We start from the raw sequence: 13567 nt of genomic DNA on the forward strand, positions 1-13567 counted from the left end.
GTGCTGAACATCGTGCTCACCTCCGTCAGGGTCAACGGTTCCCCGGTTTGCGTGTTTGACGCGATTAAGTGACAGTGCGCGCTGTTTTGCTGAAGTTCACACTGCTTGTGCGCCTTCCACTGTGGTCGGCAGTGCTCCGAAAGGTAAGCACGGCCTCCGGCACGTCGAAACCTGTAAGTAGGTATCTTAGCTCGGCTGATTGACCTCTGGTTTGCGTAGACGGACCATAAAAGCCCGAAAAACACATGAAATAATGTGATTTCCTGGAATCGAAAGGGCTTTTATGCAATGTGATTTGTCGTGGCTGCTGTTGGCAGCATGGGTGAGCTGGGGGTGACCTCTGGACTGATTGTCCAAGGCCCCGGACCTTTGCGAAGACCGAAAATGTATTTCCGGTGCGTTTGTCGGCAAAATCCGCCTACGGAACGCGGTTTTGGTTCGGAATTATTCCGACGGTGCTTCATGAGCTATTGTGTAGTCGCTGAGCCTTATTGGCTGGTCACTCGCGTCATTTCAAGAGTTCAGAAATGACGGATGAGCGACGGTGGGTTCCGGTGTTCGAAATAGACACTTTCGGGAACCCGAATTCGCACAATTATTCGGCGACAATTGTGTAGGGGTGTTATCTTGTGTTTACTACCAAAACATCCAAATTGGAGTGTTTTGGGGCAGCAGGTGACTCGTGACACGAGTCGGTGAGTTTCGGGACACTTAGTGGGTCCCGACGGCGTCCCGGTGTGGTTTTCGGGACTTCCGGCCAGTTACGGTAATCGGTATTGGGAAACCGATCTCCGTGGGATTTTTTGTGGGTTATGCTTTTAGGGTTTCTTAGTTGTGGGTTAGACACTAACCCAGTGGACCCCCCTTAGGTCCGGTTGACGTTCTTTTGCAGTCAGGAGACAGACGCGACAGTTGTGCAGGTGGGTACTTCGATCCGACGTCGGTACAGTGGTGCACGCTTGGTGATGGTTTCTTACCCTTACTCTTCTGTTGTTACTATGGCATAGTATATTGAGCCTTGCACCCTTGTTTATTCGTTATACACTACTCGTTGTTTGCATGCTTAGTATCCCGAGTAGGAGTAGAGCAGTTCTATCTATATGCGTATCTGTTGACTTAATTGGTTGGTTGTTGCATTCTGTATCTGTTGACCTGGTTGGTCGGTTCTGGTACTTCGTTTCGGTGACCTGATTGGTCGGTTCTCGTACATCGTTCGATGACCCTTGAGGTCGGTATACCCTAAGGGGTGGGATTGTCGGTTAGCACCGACGGATGATTATAGTTTACTCAGTTCCACTGTTTGGTATGTTTGTGACCTAGTCAGTCAGCTTCACGAGTCCCTGTCGTTTGATGACCTTTGAGGTCGGTGTACCCTGAGGGGTAGGATTGTCGGCCATGGCCGACGGTAGTTCTAGATTATATACTCAGATGACTTGTTGATCGATTCTTGCATATATACAGTAGTTGACCTATTGATCAGTATCTACATACTTTTGGTAGGATGTTGAGTTGTTCCATCCCAGTTGACTTGATTAGTCAGTACTTGCATACAGTTGAGAGGATGTAGAGTCGTTCCATCCTAGTTGACTTGAGTGGTCGGTTCTTGTGCTTCTTTATAGTTTGGTGACCTATTGGTCGGCTTGCCCCGAGGGGCGGTGATTGTCGGCTGGTTGCCGACATTTGGCTATTGATCATATCCGCATTGATCGCCACAGCTCGAGTGCATTTCACGTACACCAGCGGGTTGATCCCCCGCAGGAGGGTGTTCTTTTCCGAAAAAGTAGTCGTACATCCGACCCGTGAGCCCAGCGGTGTTCTCTTTGTGCTAGGGTTACATGCCAGGTGTGAGCAGATAGTGGCTTTTGCCTGAGGTCCTTAGACCGACACGGCGGTTTAGATTGGGTACTTTTGGACTTCTCGTCCGGTTGACGCATATAGCTATAGTAGCGGTTGTTGCATATATACTTCTAGTTCTTTCTTTACAGTTGTCTTGCTACTATAGTTTTGATATCCTTGTATGCTTGCAGTTGTACATTACAGTAGTGGTAGTTGTGTTTTCATATATATATCTCATTCGTTCATTATCGTTGCTACTGTATTTTACTTACCCATACTGTTGTTTATCTCTTCCTGATCCGGTGAGTACTCCTCGCCTTCTTCGGCTTGCGGTACCCACTGGGAGGGGAGACATGTTTACATGTTCTCACCTCCCCCACTATTTTTCAGGTATTGCAGACGTTGAGTTTTGGGACGAGCCGTGAGGTACGTTCGTAGCGGTCGATAGAGCTTCCGACCCAGATTATCGGTTTAGTTTTATCCCTACTATTCTGTTGTTATAGCTTAGTCAGTTTATATAGTTCAGTATTTTTATTACATTGGAATATGTGGACTTTCATGAATGTAATAAAAGAATTTCTGGATTTGGTAAAATAAAAAATTTCTACCCCTCGTGGTAGCTTTTATAAAAGATAAAAGTTTTCGCGTATGGAACAGTTTTTAAAAGGTTTTTCGTGGACTTTTGTTTAAACATCGAATGTAAAACTACGGTGTGAATGGTAAATGTATGAACGTATAGCTATCTGTATATTCATTTAGTTGTGGTTGTATACTGTTTGTACTTTTGTACTTTTGCGACGCCGTGCAAATACAGGGGAGACTCTGTCCGTGTGAACAGTGGATTCCCTGTATTTGTGGCGGATTTGACATACTCTGGGGTCAGGTGCTTCAAAAAAAAAAAAATTTAATCGTTTCCGCTGTTTTTCCAAACTTAAAAGGGACCCCGGGGCGTGACATTCCTGTAGCCTGGTTTTTCAGGACTTAGCCGTTTTTCCAGCTTTCTGGGCAAGCTACACATACGGGTACCGATCTCTCCCCGCAGGGACCGGTCCCCGAGAGTCCAAAATCTGGAACTTGGCCAGATTTCTCTAACTTCACTCTCTCGGGACCCTTTACTATACATATGGGTTCCAATGCACTTAGAACCAATACCAACTCGTTCCACTCCGCGTTCTGCATATTTCGACGGAACTCGCCAAGACTTACGGGGAAGTGATATGTTACATAGATATCTAGCTATTACATTTTCATTCAACCATTTACATCTTTGAATACATTTACATCTATGTATATACATATATACATATATATGTATATATATGTACATATATATACATATATATACATATATATGTATGTATATGTACATATATATACAAATACATATATATACATTCATATGATATAGTATAGGTATCTTATATACAATCTATATTAATGTATACATTACATATATAATTATTACATATTATATATTATACTGTATACATTAATATTATACATATGTCATTACAATACATTTACATTATATTATTATATTATTTAATATGTATATGTATATGTTATGTTATGTTAGGTATACTTTAGTATATGTTATGTATTGTATAGTATACATAATACATGATTACATTATATGTATATATATACAATATAAATATAACATACTATAGTAGTATAATATATATATATATATATTTATTTATTTATTTATAGAGCTAGGCTAGTATACTATTGGCAGCACGGAGGCCTCCGTGCTGCCAAGTTGTTTTCAATGATGCGGCTTCCAAATCGACGATCTGCTCCGTTAGACTTGATCTACACTATTAAAAGTATTTGAAAACTAAATTTTATAATTTTTCAGCATCATTTACCTATCAAACAAGTAGTCTAAAAATGAATGGCTGAAAATAAAAATCTCATAAAAAATGATGATAAAAGACTTAAATTTAAGATCAGAGGTACTGATCTTACTCTAAATAGTGAAAATAATTTTTAATAAAAATTTCATCAGATTTGGATTGTTTTACACCGTTAAATTCACAAACGCATCACATTTATCATTGAAATTGTCAATTTGAGACCTTTTGATCACTAGTCAAATGATCCCGGAAAATTATGAAATTTAGTTTCCAAATGCTTTCAATAGTATAGATCAAGTTTAATGGAGCCGATCGTCGATTTGGAAGCCGCATCATTGAAAACAACTTGGTAGCACAGAGGCCTCCGTGCTACCGATGGTATACCAACCTAGCTCTAGGTATTATTTAAATTTACATATGATACTTATAATTATATGGTGAGGCTACTATGCTTCTGGAAGCACGGAGCCTTCCGTGCTTCCAGGTTATTTTTGATGTTGCGACTTTCGAATCATCGATCGGCTCCGTTAAACTTGATCTAGAGTATTTGAAGTACATAGAAAATAAATTTTGCAATTTTTCGATATCATTTGCTTAATAAACTTTAAGGGGCTCAAAATCAACGGCTGAAAATAAAAATCTTACAAAACGTGATAATATGGCATTAAAATTTTAGATCAAAGATATTGATCTTGTTTTATATAGTATAAAAAATTTTCTATCAAAATTTTACGTGATTTGGATATTTCTATACCGTTAAACTTGCAAACGACTCACCACGGCCCTTAAAATTATTGATTTTGAGTCCCTTCGATCACTAGGCAAATGATATCGAAAAATCATAAAATTTATTTTCTAAGTACTTCAAATACTCTAGATCAAGTTTAACGGAACCGATCGACGATTCGAAAGTCGCAACATCGAAAACGACCTGGAAGCACGGAAGGCTCCGTGCTTCCAGAAGCTAGTGAGCCCTCCAACCATACACTATAATAGCAATTAGAACGAAGGATGGTGCCCCTTATATATATCTCTATTAATGTAATTGTAATAGCTCAATCCTGTACATGAGGATGAGTATAAGGTTTCTCGTATAGTGGGATTCTTTTTATACAATGGTGATGATTTTAAGGAACTTTATTCCCCTTTGGGAGATACCTTAAGCATATCTTAGAAAGTGTTCACCACATTGCCCATTACTCAGCTAAGGATTTTGTTAAGCCATGCGTTTGAGTTGCACTTATGGAAGACTTACTAGCCATATAAACGTATCTCGAGATTTATTCCTATTCATCTACTTATGTTCGCAATGTGGATTTTCTCGCTGTTTCCGCGTCTCGCCTCCCCACGGCTCCTATTCATACTTAGTCATTGTTATTTAACTTATCAAAAATACTCCAATTATTAATTTATTTTATTCTACTTATTCTCTAGGCATAATGCTATAAAATTTCAACATTTTTTTTTAGAAAAGGAGAGAACATATATTAGGTTAGGAGATGAGAAGACATCCATATTTTAAAGAAATAGGAAGAAAAATAGAGTCGAGATTAGAGGGAGTGAAAGAGTTGAGATTTTAGAAAAAGAGGGAGAGAGAGAGCTTAGTTTAGAGAGAGATATGAGATTAGAGTGTAAAGAAAAATATAGCCGGCGGGTATGAAGAAGAAAAGAGATTAGACATATTATGATTATCCCAATCTATTAATACGAGGATACCCACACTACAACATTTTATATTAAAGGTGGCTTTTATGGGTACCTATAGCGGCTTTATGAAAAGCCGCAACAAAAAATACCGGCTTTTCTAAAAAAGCCACAAAAAAAGCCGGTGAAAACTGAGTCGGTATAGGTCTGGCAATATAACGGCATCTTGTAAAAGCCGCATTTTAGTACCTGTAGCGGCTTTTTGAAAGCCACTATAGGCATTCAAATTCTGGCAATTTTTTAGCCGTTTTTGATTATCTATAGTGGCTTTTTGCCACAATACTGCAATTTCTACCCTTTTTAAGAACTATGGCAATTAAAAAGCCGCATTTAATTAGTATAGCGGCATTTGGTGTGCCACAAAACTATAGTTTTTACGGCTTTTTAATGCTGTTAATAAAATTATATTGTGGCTTTTTGAAAGCTGTTAATATGCATATACAATGACTTTTTATAAAGCTACAATTGATTGAAATATAGAGACTTTTTAATATGTATATTAGCTAGGGATAGCAGTTGTATGAAAGATACAATACAAAAATAACACATTCATAGCAAAAAAAGTTGTTTCATTCATATATAAGCCAAGAGTATCGAATGAAACCAAAATACTAATTGTTCCTCACATCCTCAACATCAATAAAATGATAAAAAACTATAATATCCAAATAGTTTTTCAGAAATGACACAGTAGCTCAAAACATAAAATGATGCTAAAGGACATAGTAGGTCCAAATACAAAAGAAATGATCAAGTATCACGGGAAGGATTTGATGATGCTGACGTATAGCAAGTGCCTGAAGACTCAGGATCCTGTAACAAAAACAAAATTTCTTTTAATAAAATAAGAATATAGTTAACAATTAAAACATAAGTATAATATCAATAAGATTATCTAGATAAAGCCATTTTTCTACCTGACGACTGCCACCAAAGTTACAATCAGGTATTTTTTGTCTTATAAATTCCATAACAGCAGCTAATTGGGACTGCAATTGAGACACCATTTTTTTATTCTCTTGCACTTCCTCTCTTAACTTTTGCACTTCCTCCGTTGATTCCGAGTTATAACACACACAACTTTCGGATGGGATCAATCCTAGCCCTCCCACTCTGCCGCCATACTCTTTTCTTATGACTTCGATATAAATTTTGTTTTCCATTGCAATCACATCCTCTCGAGAAGATTCAGATGTTCCCGAGCAATTAGTCAATTTGTTTTTAGCATCAACCTGTACAATATAGAACAAAAAAGAAAAAAATCAGGAACTGTACATGCTTACTTTCGGAATGGTTCAACAATGTTATGGTGGAATAACACATATCGATGCGCTTGTACCCATGCCATTTCATCCAACGTTATGACATTAACCTCACCTATTGGTTGGCCAGCAGTTGAAAATAAATATGGTGTAGAATGCTCATCACGTACAGTGTCATAATTTCTAACAGGTCTATTAAATCTCGTCTCAACTCCTTCAAGATATCTTGAACAAAATATTAGACACTCCTCCACCAAATACCCTTCGGCGATTGAGCCTTCAGGATGAGCTTTGTTACGAACATTTGATTTCAATCTAAATAGATTCCTATAAGTTAAAAAAGCATAAAATTGGATCAATACGAATTAATTACCCAAATATAAAACTGAAATTATTTAGAAAAATGATAATTTAGAGTTAAAAACCTTTCTATTGGGTACATCCACCTATAGTGGACTGGTCCACCTAGTTTGGCCTCCTCGGAAAGGTGGATAACTAAATGCACCATGATAGTGAAAAAAGAAGGAGGAAAAATCTTCTCCAAATGGCAAAGAGTAATTGCAGCACGATGTTGGAGTTGCTCAAGATCTTCAACATTAAGAACTTTGGAACATATGGCCTTAAAAATGTTACTTAGCTCAATTAAAGTTGAGGTGACTTCCGTTGTCATAGACGCTCGCAAAGCAAGTGGCAAGAGATCTTGCATCAAAATATGATAATCATGAGACTTAAGAGATAACAATCTACACTCCTTTAGATTAACACACCTTGAGATATTCGAAGCAAAACCATCTGGAACCTTGATGTCTTTTAAAACTTTGCAAAATACCTCATTTTCTTCTCTAGATAGCAAATAGCAAGCAGAAGGCAAATATGTCCTACCATTAGGGAGTGATTGAGGATGAAGTTCATGCCTTATATCCATATCCACTAAATCAAGACGTGCCTTCATATTATCTTTTGACTTACCATCTTCGTTTAATATCGTTCCAAACACATTTTCACCAACATTTTTTTCTATGTGCATCACGTCAAGATTATGCCGCAATAAATTGTACTTCCAATAAGGCAACATAAAGAAAATGCTCTTCTTTTTCCACAAGCTAGTGTTGTTGAAATTATCTTCATCTTCCTCTCCATCACTATCTATCCCAATTGCCTCTAAATTATATGATTGATTGTCAAGATCTTGAGAATTGTCCGTTTGTTCTCTCACCCGTTTTTTTGACTGCATACTGGTGGAAGCTTTATTTCTACTAGAATTAGGCACCTTTCCATATCTAAAGTTGATGCCTTCTACTTGCTTCAACACATCTGTTCCAGATATAGGGGTAGGTGTAGATCTAAACTCTTCAGTGCCATCAAATAGGTGTTTTTGATAGCGGAATTTGTGAGTTTCACTTAACCACCGACGATGCCCCATATAGCAAAACTTCTTTCCGTTATATAACCATCTGGAACAAGTTTTATCAGCACAACATGGACAAGCATAGCGACCTTTTGTGCTCCAACCAGATAAATTTGCGTAAGCTGGAAAGTCACTAATAGTCCATAGCAAAGCAGCACGCATGCGAAAATTATGTTTTCTTGATGCATCATAGGTATCCACACCTTCCCACAATTGCTTTAATTCCTCTATAAGTGGCTGCAAGTAGACATCAATATTATTTCCTGGGCCCTTTGTACCAGGAATAATCATTGATAAGATAAATGAAGATTGTTTCATGCAAATCCAAGGCGGCAGATTATATGGAATTAAAATAACCGGCCACATGCTATAAGAAGTATTCATAGCTCTAAAAGGATTGAAGCCATCAGTGGCAAGTCCTAATCTGACATTTCGAGGATCAGAAGAGAAATCCTTATATCGAGAATCAAATGATCTCCATGCTAAAGAATCAGCTGGATGCCTTAATAGTCCATCCTTTGTACGTCCTTCGTCATGCCATCTCATATTATCTGAAGTTTTTGGAGACATGAATAATCTCTGAAGTCTTGGTATTAGAGGAAAATAACGCAAGACTTTTGCAGGCCTTCCTTTTCTTTCTTCATTACCCAAATCATCATTATTTATATTTTCAGTAGCAGTTGGTAACCAACGAGAAGCACCACATACATCACAAGATTGTTCATTCGACCTATCACCCCAATACAATATACAATCGTTTGGACATGAATTGATCTTCTCATAACCAAGACCTAAATCCTTTATAAATTTCTTCGCGTCATATGTAGACTTAGGAAGCGATGTACCATTAGGAAAAGCATCATTAAGCAATTCCAAAAGCATTGTAAATGATTTACTGCTCCACCCATTTAAGCATTTTAAATGAAAAAGATGCACTATAAAAGAAAGCTTTGAAAATTTTGTACATCCTGGATATAGCTCTTGTTTTGCATCTTCAAGCAACTTATAAAAGTTCGATGCTCCTATGTTAGGCTCATCGGTAGGTTTTTGCCTATCAAGACCTATATCACAATGCTCATAACTCTCTACTCGAATATTTTGTGCATTTAGAATGTCTTCTTGTGACGAGGAATTATCTGAATCTTGAAAATGCATTCTCAAGGCATCTCGCAATAATCCTTCCATATCATCATTTCTACTTGAGCCCATTTGATCATGAGTTGACTCTCGCAGTCGTAAAGGATCTTGTAGATAGTACGCTGTATTGCTACTGGATGAAGAGGAAGAGATGGATTCTCCATGACAAGCCCAGCGAGTGTACCCTCGGAGAAACCCATTGCATACCAAGTGTTCCTTAACTACCTCACGTGTGTGCCAATTAATATTGGAACAACGTGAGCATGGACATAATATTTTTTCATCTTGAGATGACCTCTCAAATGCAAAATTAAGGAAATCATTAACCCCATCAAAGTATTCTTTACTCAACCTTGACTTGTGTATCCAACTTTTGTCCATCTAAATTTTCAACAGACGAAAAACAAATACACAATAACGGGTCAGTACAAAACAACTTACTAATACTGGAATGCTAGCTTCAAACGTACCTTACTACAGATAGGATTACTCTTTTTTATATTTTTTGGTCAAGTATCATACTGTATCAACGTAGAATACTACTGACTATTTCAAGCATAAATGGTTTGTAGTTTGAAGCCAATGCCTTACACTAAAAATATTATGAGAAGTTAAGCAATAAAAAACATTTGAAGTAAAGCACTTTCAAATGGAAAAGCAGCTTTTCAAAGGACATCACCTCTTCAAATGTAATAAATTTGCATCTTCTTTCATGGGTTTCTCTATTCAAGAAGCTTCTACTAAGAGAACCAAGTCATAGTTCCAACACCATCCAAAATAAGTCACAATTTTTGGCTGTTTACATCACCACATCTTTTCACTCTAGCAAAAAATTATATGCCTTTTCATGTGCCTCCTAGTTAACAAGTCATTCATATAATTGTCGTTTCCCAAGGACTAAATTTGAAATAAAAAACATTATTGTAACAATTCATATGTAAAACGAAAATTTTACTATGCTTTACAAGAATATGTGTCGCTTCTCAAGACATCAAATTGTCATTAATTGCGAAGAACCAAAGACTGAAACTTGTCTAATCTATCACATGTAGAGTATATTTTGTGTACCACACAAAAGACAACAGAAATAAATGAACAGAGCACATTCATTAGCATAATTTTACAAGCTAAGAGGACAAAATATTGTGCCAAAGTACAAACTATTCCAACACTAATGTTTCAAAATAGAAGCACCCGAAAAGAGGAATAAACTTGCAAAGCTAATTGTCTACAAATAAATCCCTCTAAAATCTTTTTCTAGTTATCTAATCAAATATACATTCTAGTCTGTTTTGCAGAGTTTAGCTCACATGCAAAGCACACTATAATAGACTAAAATGTGATGGCTTAAGTTGAGCTATCCATCTTACTTTAATTGAAATTTATGACTAAACGACAATTTGAGGAGAGATGGAAGAGCATTATGTTTTATGTACATAAAACAGTGATATATATAATAATTGATCATTAATCTCCCTATTTTCTTTTTTTTGAGAAAGAAAGGAAAAAGAGCCTTCAACTAGAGTTTGTAATTGAATGAGTGAACATCCAAGTAAAATATAGTAAATTGCATTGAAATCCACCACAAACTCCAGAACAATCGTGAAACCCGATGCATTAGCGGAAAGAGACCACCATCGCAGAGTGTTCGTGGATATTCTCTAAGCCTCATGTAGCTTAAATAACAATGTATAGCCTATAATGCGAGATTTGAACAGATTTCTAAGCCAAATAGAGAAAGGGTTTGTAAGGTTTACATCCAAACAAGGCTGTTAGTTGGTCTAATTGGATAAAAATAAAGGTAAGGACTCAAGAACATGATTATAAGAATGTCAGATATTGATTGAGTTGTTGGTGTTGAGAAAGAAATTAATTAGATTCATAAACTTATTATACTTTTAGCGGATTTATGTTTCTTGAACTTGCACACTAATAAAAGTCTAATGTAGATGAAAACAGTTTTCGTGTTTGGGTAATATTTAACTAATAATTGTTGTTTTGTTGAGACCGAATAATTATCATGCGAATAAAAATCTGTTATTTAGATTTATTGATTAATTTAGTTTAAATAAATATCATAGTATATAGACATAATATGCCAAATCATTCAGCTTAATAATTGCACCAAATTTTTTTAGCCTACGTAAAATAATGCTTAAATAAATCCATAATAAAAATTCAAAACATAATGATAATACGTATACATAAGTATATTAGTTATTAAAATAAATATCTAAAAATATATATTAGATATGTAAAATAGATTTTATATGGATTTGCTTTTCGGTTCGAATTTGAATACAGATAAAAATTATAGTCGAACCTAAATTTATAAGTTTTTTTGTTTTTCTTAATTAATAATACTCATTAGTTCAATTACCAATTAGCTATCCGCCATGGATTGAACTCAAGAACTTGTGAATGGAATCAACCAAATAAACAAACAGAGTATATGCACAACTAATAATTAGAAATGAAAAAAAAAATCAAAAAATGATCAAAACTTACCAAAAAAAGTAGTGAGAAAGAAAGATGATGAAGGTGGATGAACGATTCCTCCCAAGCGGCGATCGCGTGCGACTCGGCGAAGGTCCTCCCAAGCGTGCGACTCGGCGAAGGTCCTCCCAAGCGGCGATCGCGTGTGACTCGACGAAGGTCCTCCCAAGCGACGATCGCCTGCGAGCTCAAGAGGAATCACCTCGGCGAAGGTCCTCTCAAGCGACGATCACGTGCGAGCTCAAGGGGGATCACCTCGGCGAACGATCCTTCCCAATCTGACCATCGTGTGTGAGGTTGAGAGGAGCGGACGAGTCTAAAACCCTAGAAAATGATTGAGGAGAAAACCCTAGCGAGGATGAGGTTGGAGGAGACGCGGCGAGAGGGGTCGATCGGGTTTGGGTCTGTGTAGAAGAGGGAGAGAGGGAGAGAGAGAAAGAGAGAGATGGGTAATTTGGGAGAGAGAGAAAGAGAAGGAGATGGTTACTTATGGGCTAGGCCCAATTAAAGAGAGCAGAAATATATAATTTAGGCTACTATTTTGGGCCGGCCCATATTAAAAAGCCGCTAAATAAATGTCGCCTTTTAACTAATTTCCTGTAGTGCCACCCTCTCTTAAGGGAATGAGATTAGTACTTTGAGATGAATCTCATTCCCGAGTAAATCCAATATTACCGACTAGATTATTTAGTACGTTTAGCCAAATACCATTATATTTTTTTATTCCTATTGGATTATTAAGAATCTTAAAAAAAATAGCGCGAACAAAACGCACCCTAAGATTAAGGCGCTATTTGGTATTCACTGTTAGATTGGACAATGTAAAACAAGAAAGTAGCCCCAAGTGCCAGATTAATTGGAATTACCGCATGCATCCTGCGAGCTAGATAATCTTGTTAGACAGGATTATCGAATCTGACACAAGAAGTAGCGATTGAGCAAGATTGGATTAGAAGAATTACATTGAATCGGATCTTCGAGTCACTGAGAGCTCATTTGATGTCGAGGGTCACCTATCGCTTTTGGACAAAATGGAGATCGACTGAAGCATAATACATATACTTAGTTACGTCTTAATCCAACCAGTATGATTTGTGTGAATCGTTGTACAATTTTATTTTATTTTTTTCATTGCAATTTCTCATTGAACCCTCCCTCTATTGCAATATTACTTGTAATCTTATTCTATTCATTTCAATCTGCTAATTCAATATCTAAAAAGGAGCTTTTAAATCACGGGAGGGGTCAAATAAACCTCCTATATCATAAAATTGTAAAAAATGAATGTCAACCCCTGAACTATAAGCCATTTTGAAATAGTCCCTCTCTCTCTCTCTCTCTCTCTTTTGTTGAGACCACCTCCACTTCTAATTTTTCGAATCTGGGGATTTACATACATAATTAAGTTAAGGTTTTTATCGAACTAATGACTTTATTAGTTATTGAGTCTCAATTTAGTGAAATCATCAATGAATTTGATAAAGTTCCCGAACCTACTAACAAAAATCACTTGATCATTCCGAAAATTTAGAAGTTGATGGAGGCCCCAATCCAAAAAAGGGTTAAGTTGAGGGGGCTCTATACATATTTACCCTAAACATAATGGGCCCATCTAGGCCCGTTATCGTTGCTATCTTTGTTTGGGCTCATAAGCCATTCAATTGTTACAAGGCCTCACTTTGGATTCTTTTGGGCCGGATTCGGACTCGGATCCAACATGATTAAAAAAAAAAATCCGAATCACATTCTTATCTATTGAATTGACAAATTAGTAGTGTTCATCCAAATATAATCTTTGGTAAAGTGCTATTCAGTGAATAATATTTGATAATAAATTACTGAATTTAGTAATGTATTTTTCAAAT

General features: G+C 36.8%; 1 protein-coding gene across 2 annotated transcripts; it reads right to left on the bottom strand.

Moving 5' to 3' along the window:
* Window positions 1–5951: 5951 nt before the first annotated feature.
* On the bottom strand, window positions 5952–12166 carry LOC109704975. 2 transcript variants are annotated; one of them, XM_020225736.1, is made up of 5 exons: window positions 11715–12163; window positions 7087–9587; window positions 6832–6988; window positions 6317–6631; window positions 5952–6212 (listed from the first exon to the last, which is right to left on the bottom strand). In XM_020225736.1, exons 2-5 carry the CDS (start codon window positions 9585–9587, stop codon window positions 6150–6152), a joined length of 3036 nt encoding a protein of 1011 aa, XP_020081325.1. In that variant the 5' UTR covers window positions 11715–12163; the 3' UTR covers window positions 5952–6149. The 2 variants fall into 2 exon arrangements, 1 of the variants encoding a protein (XP_020081325.1); XR_002214560.1 differs by having other exon boundaries at window positions 6093–6212; window positions 6777–6988; window positions 11715–12166.
* Window positions 12167–13567: the final 1401 nt, after the last annotated feature.

Source organism: Ananas comosus, unplaced genomic scaffold (assembly GCF_001540865.1).
Source record: "Ananas comosus cultivar F153 unplaced genomic scaffold, ASM154086v1, whole genome shotgun sequence".
In the NCBI taxonomy this organism is placed as follows: domain Eukaryota; kingdom Viridiplantae; phylum Streptophyta; class Magnoliopsida; order Poales; family Bromeliaceae; genus Ananas; species Ananas comosus.